Source organism: Plectrocnemia conspersa, unplaced genomic scaffold (genome assembly GCF_051122295.1).
Source record: "Plectrocnemia conspersa isolate PC_06_02 unplaced genomic scaffold, ASM5112229v1 ptg000004l, whole genome shotgun sequence".
Taxonomy (NCBI): Eukaryota; Metazoa; Arthropoda; class Insecta; order Trichoptera; family Polycentropodidae; genus Plectrocnemia; species Plectrocnemia conspersa.
This window is the reverse complement of record NW_028277168.1, coordinates 6,436,977-6,457,685: the sequence shown is the minus strand read 5'-3', so window position 1 is coordinate 6,457,685 and position 20,709 is coordinate 6,436,977. Positions and strand designations below refer to the sequence as shown.

General features: G+C 27.7%; 2 protein-coding genes across 4 annotated transcripts in view; one reads left to right on the top strand and one right to left on the bottom strand.

The window, feature by feature from the left end:
- Gasp (Chitin binding Peritrophin-A domain-containing protein Gasp) overlaps positions 1–12,759 on the top strand; it is a 47,985-nt gene extending 35,226 nt beyond the window's left edge. Inside the window, exons 2-7 of one of the 2 annotated variants that reach the window (XM_088184347.1) lie at positions 549–702; positions 4,381–4,661; positions 9,934–10,143; positions 10,211–10,399; positions 10,468–10,678; positions 12,380–12,759. In XM_088184347.1, the coding sequence (XP_088040473.1) occupies positions 4,610–4,661; positions 9,934–10,143; positions 10,211–10,399; positions 10,468–10,678; positions 12,380–12,440 (723 nt within the window). In that variant the 5' untranslated portion in view covers positions 549–702; positions 4,381–4,609 and the 3' untranslated portion in view covers positions 12,441–12,759. Of the gene's footprint in view, positions 1–548; positions 703–4,380; positions 4,662–9,933; positions 10,144–10,210; positions 10,400–10,467; positions 10,679–11,307; positions 11,580–12,379 lie in introns of those variants that run through there. The other variant, XM_088184346.1, reaches the window with a different exon arrangement.
- Positions 12,760–12,854: 95 nt separating this feature from the next.
- LOC148235738 (uncharacterized) lies at positions 12,855–20,374 on the bottom strand. Of its 2 annotated transcripts, none has more exons than XM_088184344.1 (8): positions 20,062–20,374; positions 17,534–17,628; positions 16,826–17,162; positions 13,775–13,957; positions 13,573–13,706; positions 13,360–13,507; positions 13,123–13,297; positions 12,855–12,946 (listed from the first exon to the last, which is right to left on the bottom strand). In XM_088184344.1, exons 1-8 carry the CDS (start codon positions 20,213–20,215, stop codon positions 12,943–12,945), a joined length of 1,230 nt encoding a protein of 409 aa, XP_088040470.1. In that variant the 5' UTR covers positions 20,216–20,374; the 3' UTR covers positions 12,855–12,942. The 2 variants fall into 2 exon arrangements, with proteins under 2 accessions (XP_088040470.1, XP_088040471.1); XM_088184345.1 differs by having other exon boundaries at positions 17,534–17,625; positions 20,062–20,298.
- Positions 20,375–20,709: the final 335 nt, after the last annotated feature.

Genomic DNA, 20,709 nt, shown 5'->3' with positions numbered 1-20,709 from the left:
ATGTAAGTGAGTTAATTTTACGTATTTTTTCATAATTATTTTTGTTCTTATTTATTTTATGTTGCATTTATAGTATATAATAGAAAACATCAGTGAATTTCAACGTTTTATTGCTTTGATTATTTTTTGTATTAGTATTTTTTAATAATTTATTTCAACAATTTTCTAGTATAATTTTCGTTAATTTATTTTGCATATTAATTTTTAATTTATTGGTATTATTTTCTATAGAAATCATTTAAACAATTTTTAAAAAAATACATAATTTTAATGTTTTTTATTTATTATTTTTTCAGTTATACATGTAAATATATAACCATATGGGGTATCTCAAAACAATGAAAGATCAACCGCCGTACATGTACGGCGATACTACTCAAAGGGTTAATCGAAAACAAATACTCTTTGATGTAAAATTTTAAGTGGATCAATTATATTATTTTTATATCATTTTATTACTCTCACTATTGTTTTTATGATACTCGATAATTTCTCGCAGAAAGTTCTAAATTATTGTTGATAATCCAACTATTCTCGTGAAATTTCAGTTTTGAATTCCGGAACGTCTTAAAGAATCCCGATCGCGTCCTCCTCTGATGCCTGTTAGAGCTAGGACGTCAATTCATCTATGACTGTCTCCATCCGACTTTATGCTACGCTGAAATTTCACATTGATCTATTTTATGGCGAGGAGCTGGTCTGGTTCGTATCATTTAATTTTAATATTTTTTCTCTTTCGTACAATGTAGTATTTGTGTAACAATGCAATGTATATTTATTTTTTGACCAACGTGACGCATTGGGGCTACCTGTTATGTCATGATTATCTGAATTTAAATGAAAAATTAAATAAATTATGTATGGGGCAAAAAGGTATTCCACATCTTAAAGTGGTACATAAAATGTACAAATCTATCTAGAAAAAAATTGTATATATTTTTTTAAAAAACATAGAAAACAATTTTATTTTTATTAAATTTTAAAAATCATGAAAGAAAGATGGAAGCTATCGTTTAAATTATATTGCTAAAGACGCACATTTATTGCAATATAATTTTTTTAAATTGCTTCTTAACCATGTCTTGATGATTACTGCTGCTGCAGATATTCGCTCTATTGATTTTAAAACAATACTTTCAACTTTTCTTTAATTTTTTACTATTATCCAAATATCTAAAATCTGTTTAATTATTTCTTCAACAAATTTTGGTTCAAACTATCTGAAATTAATAAATTACTTGTAAAATCAAAATATATCTTTCACATCTAAGTCATATTCATGAGACATTTTACAAATAATTTTTTAGTAAAAAACTAGTTTAATATCACGCAATATTTTACCTTTTTATAATTTAAATTATAAATTAATTTGCAAAGTATTTTATTAAAGAAAAATTAGAAAAAATATTTTTCGAATATTTTTCGTATGATACTAAGTTAATAAATTAAGTTATTTCACAGATATCAAGATTATTTATAAATATAAACAAAATTACACACATTATTAAATACATTAAACAATATTTTATTAGATCTTTTCTATTGGGAAATCGTTGGTTCATCAAATTAGAAATTAATTTACCTTGACTTAGAGATTAATTAACCTTACTCAAGTTGTATTACTTAAATAAATTCAACACCGTGAATGAATTGGTAATTAGAATCATACATTATTTCATAATTTTTAATACGCAAACAGTTTTATGATTCATAAACGTTTAAAGGTGTATTGTGTCTATTATTAGCAAAAATATTAATTCCTTTATAATATATTAGATTTATATTAATTTATATTTAGTTTACATATTCATTATCAATTGCTGATAGTTCTAATAATATCCAAATTATTTTAATATTATATAACACTTTATGTTTATCATAAATATTATCTTCTAAAAAATATGCATGCTTTTCCTTTAGTCAATATTACATCTTCATCTCGTCAACATTGCACGCCGATTTTAAATACTCACAACCATTAATCATATTTATTTTAATTGTATAACAACTTTGAATGTTGTAAAAATTAAACACAATTATATATTATTGCATAACGTATCTTACGTTGAACGTATCGGATGCTGCCATGAACATTATCTCATCGCCAAAGGGACAAACTCTCAAACGGTTCGCCGGTTTGAATGTCAAAGTTTACAACATAACGTGAACAATTCATTCTCCAGCAAAGGTCACACACAAATTCCGACATTCTCACACAAGTCTCGAGAAGAGGTTATTCGTTATAGAAAAATGTCATTTGACAATCGACGACGAGAAAGTCGACGATCGATCGCCATTGTGTCGTCAAAAATTTTTAACGAGCTTTCTTCGCGGGCTTACGAAATTCATAATAATAAAAAATATGTTCAACATTTTTTTTCGGTACTTAATTAATCGTGTGATAAGACGTATCTGCAAGATCGCGAGTCATTAATGACATTTGCATCCATTCACGCTGGCCGCCGAGTAATAAAGCCTTGACTTAGTCGGACTTGCATAATGGTCATTCACACCGAGTGTTTTAAATTCTCGAATGGACTGGAAAGATATTTTATAAGTCGAAAAATTGTTAATTGACCAATTATACGATGTGTCATGACGGGCAATATTGCACAATAACCTTTTAGCGTGCGAAAAAATTGCCCTTTAATAACCTAACATTAATTAAACACATTACTTACTCATTATTGAACCAAAAAATAAAATTTAAATTACTGAGAGATTTATTATGCTTCTTATATTAAAATTAATTATTAAATAATCAAATATAATAAGCTATAAAATGAATTTACGATATCGTGTTATAAAACTATCTAAAGTCGACTAGCATAAAACACATATTATCAATATTGAATTTGCTTTCTATAACTTAAACTATAATTTGAGATAATAGTTCTTTAAATTACACATTGAAGTTAATATAAATAGCTCAATTATAGTCATCAAATTTTGAAGCACTTTAGATTAAAACTATATTATTTCTAAAATGTGATTTGAAAAGAAAAATAATAAATAAAAAATACTTAAAGCTCTTCTAATTATTACCTTTATTCCTAGAAAAATATAATACATAAAAAAATAAATCAGAAATAATTTAACACTGTATTTTGACAGAAATTTTGCATTATTTTGATCACATAAATAAATTAACTTAATGTATAGTATATATAGAAATACACTATGTATTAAATATACATATAAGCGAATAGATTAAATTACCATTTACGATTAAAAATCTATTGAACATTAGTTTTTGTCACCAAAATGACTTAATTAAAAGAAATATTCTTAAATTTAATTGTTTATATTATATTAAGTACATATTTTTATAAACATATGGCTTCTAATCTATTTAATCTAAAGTTTACTTTTTAAAAACTTGACAACAAGATACATTTATTTACACAAATATTTTAGCCATAAAAATAAAATATCTAGAATGTCGTATTAAGTCGGATTTTTATAATTATCATATAAAAATACTTGCTAATAAATTATATATAATATTATAACATAATTTTTTTACTAAGATGTAATTTTTAGATTGCTGCACGTGTATGTTTGAAATTAACTATTTCTATATTTTAAATAGTTATTTTTCTAGGATTTATTTAATAAACGTGTAAAAAACTTCGTTATTTAATAACCCGTTTTTTTAATAATAACTGATTTATGCAGTTTATTAAAATATTTAATATAAAATATAATTTAATAAATGTGATATATATCATAGTATATACATATATAATGTAAATATTAGACCAATACTGTAAAAATTTAAAGAGAAAAAGAATTTATTTAATATTATTTCTTATACATTTAATTTTAATTTTACTTTTGTATAAATATATGAATTAGAGAATGCTTAATAGTTATTAGTTTTATTTTTAAATATATACTTTTAATACAACTCTGATCAATACCCTTTAAAGATATATAAATAATATATATATATATATATATATATATATATATATATATATATATATATATATATATATATATATATATATATATATATATATATATATATATATATATATATATATATATATATATATATATATATATATATATATATGTATTTCCTATCGTGACTGCATGATATTTTAAAATACCAATAAATTAACTCACGATAAATCCATTCTACAAAATCCTGATTTAAACACAAAAAATAAAACTTTAAATGAATTAAGAGGATATCTTGAACATGAAGGTCTTACACGCCTCAACCTTAACCTTTGTATACGAAAACATATTTATTGTAATATTTTTTTATGGACTGTGAAAATGTTGAACTTTAGATGCAGTTCCTCAATATTTATTAAATTATCTTATGAGTATAAATAAATATATATGTCTTTTTTTTTTACTTTTTAGCAGCTGCATGTCGTCGAGACAGTTCCATCTTATCTTTTTCACTGTTGAAAAAGACTCCTGCGGTCCAAAGAGACCAGTGGCGTACGGGTGAAAAGAAAAGAGGCACGCTACGTGTCCGAGCCTTTTCTCCGGGTCACGTGACTCGGTGATATAAAACCGCGGGTGCGCGGGCGGCCGCGCACAGTCGCTGAACGCGAGCTTAAGTGATAATATACTGCAATCAGCAAAAATGTACTCGAAACAGTGTGTAGTGATTCTGGCGTTGGCACTCTTCGGCGCCGGTACGTACATTTTCATTTAATATATACAATATTTAACAAGAAAAAAACACCTCCGTCGATTATTTGCGAGAGCGGAAAATTCGAGTTTTCCTAAAGCGCGGCGAATTTTAATCACCTTGCGTGAAAACGAGTGTTTTCGGGAATTGATTAGTGTTATAAATAGTACACTGTATGTTTTAGACTATGTGAATTTTTGACATGCCACTTTTGTGAGAGAAACATTTAAACGGACTTTCTCAAAAACGGAAGAAAAGTTTTTTTCTGTTTTTTATGGACGTTGATTTCTTTTAGATTTGTGTTTTTATATTGTTAAATACGCATTATTATACACATAGGTTGATCAAAAATAATTTTACTTACGTCTGTAAAATGTGACAAAAAGTTGCTCGATTTTCCGAGCGTCGATGTCTTTTCGAATATTTTGTGCAATATTTAATTCTTTTAATATTAATTTTTTATCGCAATTTATTTTGACTTTTAGCATAAATAGATTGATTAATTTAAATTGACTTTTAGCATAAATAGATTGATTCAATACCACACATCTTAAAAATTGTGTAATAAAATTAGTTTCCCGAACGTTTTATATATAAAGCAATACAACAATACTATTTATATATTTATTTTTACATTATAGCATTATTTAAAAATTACATCTTATTCTTATAATGATACTATAATAGAGCTTTTAAAATGATGCACTAATTGTCTAATTGCATTTAATCGTAACAGACGCCTCGTCTAAGAATGGATTTGCTCAATGTGCAATTTCAATGATTTGCCCATATAAGTAATTAAATAGATGTTTACATCGAATATATGGCAAGATGACTGCTTTCTCTTGTAACACAGATAATCTAGTACAAGCGAGTAACTTCAATAAGGGTTACGTATGTATGTGTATTTGTACATATTAATATTTTTTATTGTAGCTGTTGACATCATGACAAAATTCCCTTCACTATTTCGTGGTACACACGATTGTGTGTTTAAAGTCATATAAAAATCACTTTTACTATGTGCCACATATTATATGCTCAATCGAGCATTTACTAATTATTGCCTTTAAATAAAAGTGAATCGGTGCGTAAAGTGATATTTGATTATTTTTTGTGCTCTCTTTTTGCATTAGAGCTATTCTCCATGTTTACGCTGCAAGTGTAACGCTTAGAAATTTACGTGATCTGGTCAGTATTGAAACAGACTTTCTCTGTTTTATTGCGTTCGATCAATATTGAGAGAAAAATAGAAATTTTCGCGCATCCAGTTGAAATACGATCTAAACCGCAACTTGTTCAAGCGTATATGGGTCATAAATTTAAAGCTTCTCTCAGATACTACGCAGTGCATTCACGTGTATTTAAGATTGTATTTTCGCTAGCGGAATTGTTGTTTCAAGGCCAACTGCTTCAATAAAAAGAAATACATACGTATGCAGAAAAGGAATGGATCCCAATTACTTTATGATATATAAAGGCCAAACGATCAATGCATCATTACTTCCATGAAAAATATTTAGTAAAAAATATATATACTTCTTACATATAATAAAAATCGTTTCCTGTATTGAAAATGTGTCTAAAAAAAGGAATGCGTGGTATGACCGTGACTATTTAAGCAAAAAATATATATCATGGCAATGGCACGTGACATTATATTATATTTTATTTGACCAGAAAGGTCTAGAATTTCTGATGGTTTACGTTCTTTGCGGTATATATAATACGTGACATAAATTTAGGAACGAAAATTATACGTGATGCACCGCATCACGTATACTTACTGTGTTTTTTAAGCGATGCTCTTATTACTATTTATTTAAATTATTATTTTTTTATAATTCGATATAGCGAAAGTATAGCGAGTAAAAAATATGCAAATATCAAGTGACACGTCTACGTACATAGTAAATAAATAAAAAGTGACTAACTGTTATGTGAATATTAAACAGCAGTCTTAGAAGCAACGAAAATTTTTTTTCTAAGCTCACACATTTTAATATTCAAAACGACGCTTTAAAATTCAATTGTAGATAATGTAGGCAGTTTTGTTTAAGCACTTCTAACTCATAATGGCTTTAAACCTTTTACTTGACGTATGCGTTCTTTGAACTTAACTTTGAATACATGGAAGCTATATTTATATTTTTAAAATATGTGTTACTCTATTGTTTTATATCTAATTACTTATTAATATTTTAGATAAGTATAAAATTTTAAAGCTTAAAAGCTCCAACTAGTTTAAAATATTTTTATAATGCAAAATAGTTTAAATATGTACGTATTTTATTTTTATTAAACTTAGAATAACACTTCAATTAAGCACTTTACTTTTTTTAAATTTTAATATTATTTTATCAAAGCAATATTTAGGGACAAAAAAGTAAAAATTAGGGACAGAATATTTTAAATCTTGTTTATCGTAAAGATCATCTTAAAAATCTTATCCCATATAAGATTGCTAGTCTTTCTTCCTAATTATGGAATATTTTTATTGCATATTTTTAATTAATATTAGTATAATATTAATATTTTCCTTAAAATAAATATACGTTTGCTCAGAAATTAAATAACAAAAACATTCGTAGATTATTTTAAATTAATTTAGGGTCGATTTTCTCGATACCATTTAATTGATAATGACAATTTTGCACATAATAGACACTTGCTATGACCTTGAAGGTGCAGCAGTAGTTAGCCAAGATCGTTCTAGTTTTCCGAGTATTTTCCGATCTCGGTTCGCATTCCGACCGTTCGCCCGTCGATTGTTGTGTTAACATTTCACAGCTGGCGGTCCATAACTTTCGTCCGTTTCGTAACCAGCGTGGTCATTTCGTAAATTCATTATATAAATGCTAATTATGGATATATCCATACACCCAGTTAAACGTGATCAAGTTACAAAATATTTCAAATGCTTTTATGTACGCCGAAACATCAGGATTCAATGTCACAATTTGCGATTTGATTTATCTGCATTATTACATAAATATTTCAGTGACATTTGAATTATAAAAGATGGGTATTAATATTCATATCTCACCGGCGAAAGATTGCGTTGCGAAACGAGAACGCGTTCGCGAAAAGATCGTCTTTGGGGTCACCAGAAGTGACCAGCGTCGCGATTGCGTAATTTGTCTCCATCGTTTGATCTCATCCCGAGACGAGCACATAATGACAATTTTTCTCTTTCTAGAGAGACGGAGAACAAAATGTCACGCGCGCATAGCAAAGTAGAGAAATTGCGTGGCCGGTTTGTGTGAAACGAAAGTTGTCTCTTGAATTTGTTTAATATTAAAATTACAACAATGGCGCAACGCGCCTACGAATCGACACAATTGGTTCGATCGATTATGAGAGCTTTCCTTTGAATTATTCATGATGATCGCGCGAAATGGATCATAAGATCATATGATCATAAGACCACACAATCATTATATTAATAATAGGATAACTCTCAAGGTCATCGCACACAATGCGATCATTGTTTCGCGTGCGAATCGATGATCGTCACACTTTTCACCGCATATATCGCGATTCTCACGGCGAAATCTGAAGAATTGCATTGTTTATATTAAACACAATCGGTGATTAGATATCTTGATCTTTCAGAGACAATAAAACATTTCTAACTATTCAATTTATATGGATACCTTGGCACCAAATGACATTTTATATAAATACTGTACGTAATTGCTACAAACGGACACACCTTTTGTGCTGTTAACGATTAGAAGTAAAACTAGTTTAACTTTACATAACATCGCGACAGTCAAAAGGAATGTGATAATCCATTTACTTGCATAACTTTTTTAATGAAAATTTTCTTTCAATATAAAATATAGTACAGCCTTGGCATTTGCATTGGCAAATCTTTCATGTATAATCGTTTTATGAACAAATTTTTCGCAACACTAGGAAGTGTCGCCCACTGTTTTGCTCAACTGTGGTTTCAATTATTATTAAAATTTCACCATTACAATTAGTACTTATCTGCATCTTCCTTGTTTCTTTCTTCACTCACGATTGTATCGCCACTCTAAACCCTTCTTATGCGTTGCTCAACAAAATACATATCAAAAGATTAATATAAATTTCTCTGTCAATCTATTTTCAAGGAGAGCTCTTAATTCGTTATTAATAGCGATTGAGAAATAATAGTCTCGGTAATCAATCATTATGTTCTTACATAAAGATGTGCAACTCAAATATATTTCACGCACAATTTATAGGCTAGTTATGGCGATAGTGAAAACTAGGTCTCACTGAACAACCACGCCCTGTATAAATCATAAATAACGCGGTCAAAATTAGAACTGGATCTTCAGTGTCTAAGATTAGCCGAAAAGAAATCGCCGTTCTACATATTTAGATAATCAAAATTCGAGTTTGGTTACGCATAATTGTTATGTCACACAAATACCATGCTTTATGTAATCTCGCGCGTTGAATTATGACAGAGAATGCTAAAATTTCATAATGAAATTGCGTAGGTCGCATTATGATCTTAGACGGTTTTTTTTCACTCTCGATGGAAACACTCGTCTGTCTTGTCTCGAGCCTTCCGGCGTCTTATCGAAAGTGAAATTTGAGGTGTGGCCCAAAACACAGGTGAAAACAAATCGGTTCCTCTGAGACAATTCCGCTTTATTGCATAATCGAAGAGAGTAAATAAACATGTTTATTCAATCGTTGAAAATATTTGACCGAGCAGAATTGCACAATTATCGATTCGCAAGTAAACGCCTGAAAAATGAGCGCTTTCTTCCGCGTGTCTCCAGGCTGTTATTTCGTTAACGTTTCACTTTTAAATTGTCGTATTTTTCTCGACTGCATTTTAATAATATATAACTGTTAAAACACAGCCTTGATAAATTGCATTAAGTAAAAGTATAATTCCATAAACACCGAAGAGACATCGACGCACTATAAGCACGAAACTTTGACGCAAAATTGTTTCTTTATATATATATGATACTTTCATCAGCATTGTTAAGTCATTGTTAACAAATATAATATTTATATATACATATACAATAAAAATAAACCGCAAAACTGGTTTTTCAGTCTTGCACAACTTTCATTTTCTTCTTGTCGTCAACGTGTGTATCTCGTATGGCCTTCGCCCGAGTTTTTGTCAAGGTTTTTAATATTAAAAAAATATAAAATTACCATAATTGAAAAATATACATTTCCTAGAATCGATTCGTGACAGGTGTTTACGTATTATATAAAACCATTCATGTTATATGACTCATTTATTTTATTTTTAGTATTGGGCCAAGAGAGCTTCAAATGTCCAGATGATTTCGGTTTCTATCCACACCACAACAGCTGTGATAAATATTGGAAGTGCGATAATAACGTAGCTGAGCTTAAAACTTGCGGTAATGGATTAGCTTTCGATGCTGGCGATTCTAAGTTCTTGACTGAAAACTGTGACTACCTTCACAACGTAGACTGCGGAGACAGATCACAACTCGGTATGCGTCTTTTTAAAATATATTTATTATGTATTATTATTTTTATTAATATAATACATAACTACAGAGCCTCCAATCACCACGCCTCATTGCACAAGATTGTATGGTATCTTCGCTGATGAGAACAAATGCGATGTCTTCTGGAACTGCTGGAACGGAGAAGCTTCCCGTTATCAATGCTCTCCTGGATTAGCCTACGATCGTGAAGCTCGTGTATGCATGTGGGCCGATCAAGTACCAGAATGCAGAAACGAAGGTAGTTAATAATATATTTTTATACAATATATAACTGTGTTTTAAAATATTTTTTAATAATATTTACAGAGGTCGCCAACGGTTTCGCTTGCCCAGCTCCAGGTGAAGTATCAAACGCTGGATCTTTCAGTCGTCATGCTCATCCAGAAGATTGCCGCAAATACTACATCTGCTTAGAAGGAGTAGCCAGAGAATACGGATGCCCGATCGGAACCGTATTCAAAATCGGAGACTCTGAAGGAACCGGAAACTGCGAAGATCCCGAAGATGTTCCCGGATGGTGAGATTTTATTTATTTTAACACCATTCAAAACCTAACCACTTTAATTAATATAAATTTTCATTAGAAATATATAAGATCAACTAAACGAAATATTTCACATTAAAGAAACGAGTTTCTTAGTAAATGCTTAATTATAATATTGCTTAAATATTTATTTTATATTTCCTATCATTTTATGATGCTTATAAAATTAAATGTCAACGGTTTCCTTTCGTTGATTATAAATTCGTGCAGGTTGATAACCTTGCTCTAGTTAAAGTTCAGTCCACTCTCAGAGATGTGTATGTGCGACGGTGTTTCTCAAACATTTCACTCAATAATTAACAAGAAAGACATGTTAATCGCTTTTTTATGACTAACAATTTCAACATATTATGTTGAATGGCTTCAAATTTTGATTATTAACACAAAACTATTTAACACAAAAGCTTCGCTCATATTTCACTAACGCATTGAACCAACAATTCGTTTTTGGTGTTTGCACGATTTTCTGAATGCATTAATTTATAAACAATGCACACCAAAACCGAAAATAAACCCTGATACATTTTCAAATCATAATATTGCATATGATATAAGTGAGAATAAGATAAGTGTTTGACTGGTGGATTATTGCGGCCTTACAGCGAAGACTACTACGGAGACTTGGACCTTAAGGCCATCCGCAAGAGTGAACTGTTGGCCGGTCTCAACCAGGACGGACCCAAACCACAATTCAAATCAAGCAAATCCAGACCACAGAAAGCTGAAAAGGATTCACAATAATTTATAATTTAAAAAATTACCTAAGAACAAACTAAATTTTAAAAACAATCAAAATACTCCATAGAATCCGCCCAAGTTAATTTATTATTATATATTTAAAATAGTTGAAGTATGATAAATTATATGAAAGAAATGTTGATCTTTTTTACATCCAACAAACTACTGGGTTCCTCTTTATAATTTAACAATTATATCATTTTTCAATTATTTATTATATCATATCTTTAAATATATTCACTTAGACTGATATTATCAACTCTTTACATATCAATATTGAATAATATTGACGTGTGATAATGCCCTAATATTTTTTTATCAATCGATTATTTTATATATTATGTAAATAATATATTTATGATAAAGTACATAACACACACTTAAAATAAGTGTGCTCTTCAGCAAAACAAAACATTTATATGTATGTATATATAAACTTATTGCATTTTGTATATTTTTAGGTTAAATCTTTAGAAATACATCCGATAAGAGTTTGTAAAACTAAATACGTGTAATATCGAAGAAAAAATGTTAAAAATAAAATTACAAAAAATATACAAAATTAAACAAAAAATGTTTTTATTTACACATCTTTAAAACACAAAATCACTCGCAGCAAAACAAATCTTCTCTACACTTCTACGCAATATTCTCAAATGTTCTTCGAATCACTGTTTTTTTATTATTCAAAATTAATAAAACGAGATCTTGAATGCACTGTTCTTTACAATAATTGGTCTTTGGTTTATTTCTTAACATTGAATGTGTTTCACATAATATAATCTGTCTGTGTATGTGTTTTTGGCATGTGTCTGAGGTGATATGACACTAAAGTTTGTCTTAACAGTAACACTAAGGTGTGTATGTGTTTATATTCTATGTTTTAAATGTATTGTTCAACTAATTAATATATTTTTTATGTTTGTATAAATATAGCGAAGACTATTACGGAGATGTCGATCTTAAAACGCTTAAGAAGCTCGGATTCAGAAAGTGAGCGACGAAGATGAAAAGTATTGCCAAAATGCTGGAGGCTATCCCAGTTAGTCCATAGTTAGGCGTTGATTAAGTATTAATTTTAGTCGAATGAAGAATGTAAACTTCCAACCCGACTGAGAGTAAGTAAATAGATCGGTTAGAGAATTGAACGAAGACGAATCGAAATTTTATACCTCTTAGCGCGTAGTTTTTCATATGAATTCTAATTTATGTTTCAACTTTCTTCCTTCTATTACTTTTAGCTTTACTTAATAGCCAAAAATAATTATGGTATTATTCATTTTATATTTGTGTGAAACAACGTGTTTTTATTTTCATTTATTGTTTTATTTTTTCTTTATATATACATATACTTAAACTAAGTGTTTCTTTAAGATTTTTTTATACAATTTCTAAATAATTTGTAAATAAATTTTTCAAAAAATTATATACGTATTTTATTATTATTAACATAATACACTCGAAATATTACAAAATTTATAGTGGATGAGCTTTGTGATTCAACTGAAATTTAAAATAAAATAATTATTTATAATGTAGTTTTAAACTATTTTTAACTTAATTGTTCTTAAAAATAATTAGATTTATAATATATAATTAATTTTAATAAATTAAATTTTTTTGTAAAAAGTAAAGTAGCTGTGATCTAAAGTCAAAAATAGTATTTAAAATATATTTACCAAATTGCATTATGTTCTGCTACACATCTAAGCACATTTGTATCAAAAGCAGTAGATCTTGGACAGTTTATCACTTGATAAAAACCATTTGCTCCACAAATAGAAACCTTATTGCAATTCCTTGATAAACGAATAATACTATCTTTTTTACAGCTCAGAGACGTCTCAATTTTACCTGAAATGGTAAATTATTAAAATAATATTTATATTTTAATTTTTTAAAAAATCACAAAATACCTATTGGTAAATTTCTCGTTATATATTTCCTCAATTTTATCTCTAGTTGTGTTTCATTTTCTTGGTTTATTTCATCTTCATCAGTTGTTTCGAGTGGTTCAGGATTTGTGCATTTTGTTCTCCATGGATAATCGCAAACGCCAAGGTCCTATGTAAATAAAAATAGAATTATAATGTATCTATATAATGCATTATTGATTTATTAAATAAAACCTCATTATAATAAAGTCCATCATAGCAAGAAAATTTGACAGGATCATGTTGCACACATACGAAAAATTCACTGCAATTTTCAGGATTTCTGTAAGTGCCATAAGCAACGCTGCAATCGCCAGAAGGTTCTTTTACTGAAAGTTAATTATGAATTATATTATTATGTAGTCAAAAAATAATGTTATGTGAATATTTGTCTTACATGCGCTTGGTCTATCGCCGCAATTAACATTCAAAGCATAATCACAATATCCTTCTAATGAAAACATCAGTCCTTTTGGACATTCTTGTTCAATAGCTGTATCATCCCAACAGTTAATGAATTTATTGCAGGAATTCGGCGAAGGAACTTGTCCTCTTTCTTGCGTGCAATAATGCACAAGATCTGTCAAATAATTATTTATATAAATTTTAAGAAAATAATTTTAATATGTCACATAAAATGCGTTTAGTAAACTCAAAATGATAATATAAATAAATAGAAGGTTATATGTTAAATTGATAAAAACAAATCTGAATATATTACAGTGATATTTCATTTAATTAGGATTTTGATAATATTTTCCTATTTTATAATTATAAAGTATTAGGTCTATCAATTTATTCTCTCTATAATTTTTATATTTAATATTATAATATAATGAAGCAATAACAAATATTTTTGCCTTAATAGCAATAAATGTAAAATGATCAGGTTATTTATTTTAGTAATATTCTAGAAAATATTGCAATTATTGTTGCAGTATTATTTAATAATAAATCTAATTTTAATTAGCCTATTGATTTTAATTTATTATTTTATGAGAACTCTAAGATTTGCACTTAATTGATATCAAAATCTATAAATAGCATAAGTTTTTATAAATAGCATAAATTAGTGGTAAAGTCTAGTCATTGAATTATTGTATACATATATAATATATTATCAGCTCCTTAAATTATAGAAATTAATTTAAAAATGCACAAATATCATATTAAACTACCTTAATCGTATGGTTAATATAAAAGTACCCACTAGAAACAATAATTTATTTTTTATTGCATCCAATTAGTTAGAGTTTTTAACCATCAGTTCTAAAATATATCATTTGATTAATATTAAAATTATTTTTACCGTCTTAATTTAATTGTAACTAAAATATTATCGTAGATAAAATTGTATATTTGTTGTGTTAGCTTGAAAAAAATGTGGTATATAAATAAATAAAGAAATAATAAATTTCTAGCAATATATTGTAAGCTCTCAAATGAGTAATATTACGAAGTGATATTTTTGATTTATTTATTTAAACATTACATCATTTTTTGGTGGTCATAACTCTCTTACATCTTTCTAAAAACTTATCTATGCTACTAAAATATGATTTCTGTGACTTTGATGCATAAAATGAACCAAGAACTTGTAACTAAATTTTTTTAATGACCTGAATATATTGTAATCAAAAGGAGCAAGGTCTGGTAGATGCATAATACCATCCAAATTCAATTATTTAATTTAATTAAAGTTTATAATATACGACACCCTCACATTTCCACCATACAAAAAGTGTTGTTTTTTGCATGTATTTCTGCTTTCGTGATAGTTAATGGAGCTTGTTTAGGTATAGCCTAATATACTTTTTGTGTCATGTTATTATAGACAACCCATATTATCAAGTTATGCAAAAAAAGCATGTTCTTTTGCACTCATGTAAGCAACACATGTTGAAACAAAATCGAATTGGGGGGGGGGGCATTTATAGACCAATAAAAATCTCCTGATCAATTTTTTAAAACCACTTGTGTCAGTTAAATTTTAGTGGCATGTTTTTTGTTGTCATAGTCCTATACAAAATTTATCATAAATTTCAGTCTGTTCAAAAAAGATTATAGGTCTCTACTGTTCGCTGGCTAAGCCAAAACTAGGCAGAAAGTAGCAAGAAAGTGTGCCTTATAAATTAGCGTAAAAATGTAGATCTTATTTAATAATTCAGAGAAAAAAATATTTTGCTATCATTATAAAAATAAATCAATACTTTTGCATCAACCAATATAACGCATTGAAGCATTGATTCGCAGAGATTCTGTTATTTACTATGAATTTTAAAAAAATAATAATATAAATTAAAATACAGTATTGATATTTTTTCACATGATCTGTATTTTAACACTAATTATTACTTTTATCGCAGATGATTGAAAAGAGATTTAATGTGCAATATATATTTTACTTTATGCATACAGTTTTTAAAAGTTTAATAATAAAACATTAAATAAATACGTATACCAAAAAGATTTTAAAGTTTTCACAGGAGTAAAAATTAATCATACAACAAGCATAAAATCCAGTGATTATTTGCCTTAAATTTTATTCGTAGTTAAAAATATTTAAAGAGATTAAAAAATAAATAAAAATATTATAGCATTGATATTTTTTGATAAGACACAGATTTTAACATTGATAACTACAGCTATTCTGAATGATTTAAAAGAGAAGTAATGGGATATACATATTTTAATATTTGTAACTTTTTTTGTAAAATGTGTATAACAATTAACGTATTTTTATAAAAAAAAATAAGTATTTTAAGAAATATATAAAAAGTTTTACACGAGTTAAAAATAATAATACTAGGTCACGGAGATTATTCATCTTTGTATTTGAAGAAAATATATATTATTTCTTTATTACAAGTTATAATATTTAGAGAGAGTTAAATAAAATCCTAATTTTATTTTAGATGTTTAAAAAAAAGTATTTTTATGGATTAAGTATATATTAACTACCTTTCAAAGAAAGAAATTTCTTCAACCTTTGATTCAATATTTACTGATAAAAATGAAAATAAAAAATAAGGAAGATTTTTAACGAATGCTACTACGAGGTAAAATAATTTCAAACGTTTGAACTTTATAACACGTAGTACTTACAGAATAAAATTTTCTTTCTTAAAGCATTTATAAATATTAAACCTACATCTACGGAAAGTGAACGTAATATTTATTAACCAAATTAAATTCAGAAACACCGCTTAATGCATTAATTTTCTTAAAAGTGTTTCTACTGCACAAATACATAAATAGTAAATTAATAGTCATTAAAATTAGAAAATAGACATATTATTTATTCATATTTGCAATATACTCGTATGATATGTATTCTATAAATAGTAATATTACTATTCATTTCTAATACATGATCTATATTTTTTTAATATCGATTTTCAAGATTTGTTAGAATAAAATTTCCCAAAATAAATATTCCTATACATACCTAATGGTTTCGAGTTTGATTCGTTTTGCTCGGTACTGTCAGCTAGTTCTATAATTTCCGAATTGGACCAGGCGTCGTTGCTTTCTTGTTCATCTTTCTCTTGAGTACTTTCTGAATTTTCCACTTTTTCCGTAATCGCTGGCTCTTCTGGATTCGAATTGGGCGTTGTCGTTTCGACTGGCTTTCCAGCGTCGTTTTCCATATTCATCGCCGGTTTACTTTCTGAACTTTCTTCGTTTAGAACGATCTCTTGGCGATCGTAATTAGGTGGCTTGTTATACGGATAATATCTGGGCATTTGGAGCCATATGGATCCGGGTGAATCTGCGCTATTTGCCTAAAAAAATATAAAAAGGCAAATGTTTATTTCAGAAAGAAATACATTACTTACAAAAATATAATAAAGAAATAAAGAACCTAAAATTAACTATAATAATAACTGTTATTCAAGCCCCGAAGAGTTTAAGGTGGTTATATAAATCTGAAAATGCGTGCCAAGTATTAATAAATTGGCAAGAAATTCTTTAACGTGATTAATACTTGCATAGTAATAAATTTAAAGCAGATGGCGAAGTACATATTTTTTTATGGGAATTGTATTAATAATTTTTAGATTAATTTATATATAATTTGAAATAATAAAAAAATCCATATAAATAAAACTAAATATCTATATTCAAAATATTGAAATAAATATATTTTATTTACCTGAGCCGGAGGTGAAATATCACCATTTGGAGGCACGACAACCGCTACTTGCCACTGCTGAACTTGCCTCTTGTTCTGAGATTTCGTATCGTCTTCTGAAACAAAATTAATTTATATTATAATAAAAGTAATTGAGCTACAAATAATATTTTTTTCGTTCGATCGTGACAATGACCTCTGGTGTAGTTTGCGGTTTTGGCATAAATGCACTCTTGGCTTGCATTCCGGCATTACAAGCTCATGAATACTCATCAGAGAGCTTCGTGCATGACCTTGGGCAAAGTGCAAATAACGGAACAAAAATAAAAATATCGAATACTCAACCCGCCATAAATTGATAAAATCAGGCAATCAATTATGCTTTTGTGTGGTCGGGCAATCTACGAGTATGTTCACGAAAAAGGATCGATAAACGATTAAAATTAAAACAATAATTTAGAGTAATAAATTTTCTCAAATGGTTCAATCAAATGGATTATAATCGTATGTTATTGATGGTTTAAAAGGCAGGCTCAATGTCACTTTGAATATACATGAAAATTTATATTAATATATTCGTGATTTTATTACAGTAATATAAAATGTTATTAATAAATAATACGTAAAAATATTACTACATGTATAGAAAAATAGTGAATTAAGCAAACATCACTAATTGTACGTGACTTTTTTATAATTATTACACAAGTAAATAATATTTTTTAATAGTTTTGCATGTATTTAAAATCTGTCGATACTTCCTACTAGTGGGCAATTCAAGCTTCCATAGTGGGCGATGGGTGTTTTTGTCCCATGATACAATTTTGGTTTTTCTTCCATAAATCAGTATATTGCTATTAGCAACTTTGCATATATTTGTATAAATATAAAATAAATTTAAGTACCTATTTTTTTTAATTCTTTAAATAATTTTACACTTGCACTAAATTGAATTACAGCAATATTGGTGGGCGATGTGGATTTTTTTTATAAGAAATGTACAAAAGAAGGCGGATGGTATAAAAAGCTTGACGATCCCTGATTTTAATGGTTGGCTACAGTATCATAATTCTATCTTAGTCAAGAATCATTGACATATATACTAGTTTTTTCTGGTGTCTTTATCAAATATATGTATATAAAGTGCGCGCCTTTGAGTTTAAAAATAGAAAATACAACTAATTGCATAAGTTTAATTTAATTGTATACAATTTAATTAAACACAGAAAAATTAAATTAAAACCCAGTATTCAGTGACTTGATCGACCATTTCCCTATGATTTTTGGTGACGCTATTTTAAAAATCTTGATTGTATGGGGTTCTCATTCTTGAAACTCACGCAGTAAATTTCTGTGACCGAAAATAATCATTCATCAACAATTTAGAGAAACAAGACAAGATAGTGTAAAGGATGGGACCACACAAAATCCCTCGTTACGACTAGAAAAAACGGATTTCACATAAATAACACGCAAAGATTCTACGATGCATTGACAGAATATTTCTTTGTTGCGAAGCGGTCACGGGAAATAATATATCAGCGGAAGGCAAAAAGCAATGTAAGTGCACAATATTCCCGTTGCACAATTCAACCTCGGAGACGACCATCAAATAAATATCACTTATACATATTAAACAAATATACATATTTTGTTCTTCTAAGAAACGGGTGCAATAAGGGTATAAAAGTTTAATATTATTTAGCAAAAATAACAATTTAATGTTCTAAAAATATTTTACAAACTTTTAGAATAAAAATAGGTTTCCTAATCTTATGATTATATTTGAGTTAAATCGCAATATGAAGTATTACTTAATTTTTAAGATGTTTAATAAAATATAGTAATATAAATCATTCTCAAAAATAGTATAAATTTAGTAGTATAATTAGGGCATAAGTAACATATTAGTAAGCTTATTATTTTTTTCATAGAAATAGACTGAGATCTATAATTAAATTGTAAAATAAGTTAATCATAACTTTTGTTAGAAATTTATTTTAATATATATAAGTTCAGTATCATTTAGAAAAAATAATAATTTTAGTGCTTAAGAAATATTTTACCAACTTTTAAAATAAAAATTGCTTTTTTATCAGTCAATTCTAATCATATGATCCACAAATTATTGTAGAATATTAAGTATAACTTAAAAATTGAATTAATATATAAAATCTTTAATTAAATTATTTTTTGTATTTTTGTAATTAAGCTAAACTTAATTATTTAACAATATGATAAGTTAAAATTTTACCATCAAAATAAGCTTATTATTTTTGTCATACAATGATTCTATTATAGATTCTAATTACATGTATTTTATGTATAATTTTAATAAAGTAATGTTTTAAAAATATTTTACAAACTATATATTTACATAAAAAATACAACATAATAAGCATATTAAATATTGTTATCATTGTAACTTATTTTTCAAGCTTTAACTTATATAAAATAACTTATATTTGATAATGATAAAATCTGTTTGACATGATCAAGATTACATATTATTACATGCAAAATATTTATATTACTTATTAAGCGCTTACCGTAATTTTCTGAAAGATTTTTATCATTCGGTTGATATTGAATTTCATCTTGAGCGTTCACTTTCATAATTTTATTTTTTTCACCATCGTATGCGTATGTTAATTGCAATACAAAGATCGACGCAAAAATTAACAATAACTTGAAATCATTCATGATTGGCAATATTTTATAAATACAGCGAACTGCGCGAGTGAACTTATTTGTAAAGGATTTACAGTACAGTGTCACGTCCACAGGGTGTATCTTAGCCTTATATAGGTCCAAGGAAGATGCTCTCGGAATGTTTTTTTTTAATATAATCAACAGGGATACACAACCTTGAGTTCGTGCAAATTTAAAAAATAAATTCTTGCGGTATGCGTGTGTCCATATAAATCATGATCGATCCTTTGGATCGACCGTGTTAATTTATCAAACCCGAAACTTATAAATTATACATGAGAGAAGAAATCCCTACACGCTGATTTGTCATGCGTACATACGCACGATCGGGCTATCGAAAACAAGGGATATAATAAATAAAGAAAATGTTTTATATAACATTTTGATAAACATAAGTTTCCCAAAATATTTGTATTATTAAACAATTCGTTAAACACCCATGTATGTAAGATTCGCGTCATAAAATTAAACAATGGCACCTGTGG

What these genes read in the sequence shown, in the direction of transcription:
- LOC148235738 (XM_088184344.1), bottom strand. Translation starts at nt 20,215, where the DNA reads ATGAATGATTTCAAGTTATTGTTAATTTTTGCGTCGATCTTTGTATTG. An exon ending in ATCAAACTCGAAACCATTAG is followed by an intron (nt 13,958 to 16,825) that starts GTATGTATAGGA and finishes ATTATTTGACAG; the next exon opens with ATCTTGTGCATTATTGCACG. An exon ending in AACGAGAAATTTACCAATAG is followed by an intron (nt 13,298 to 13,359) that starts GTATTTTGTGAT and finishes TTACCATTTCAG; the next exon opens with GTAAAATTGAGACGTCTCTG.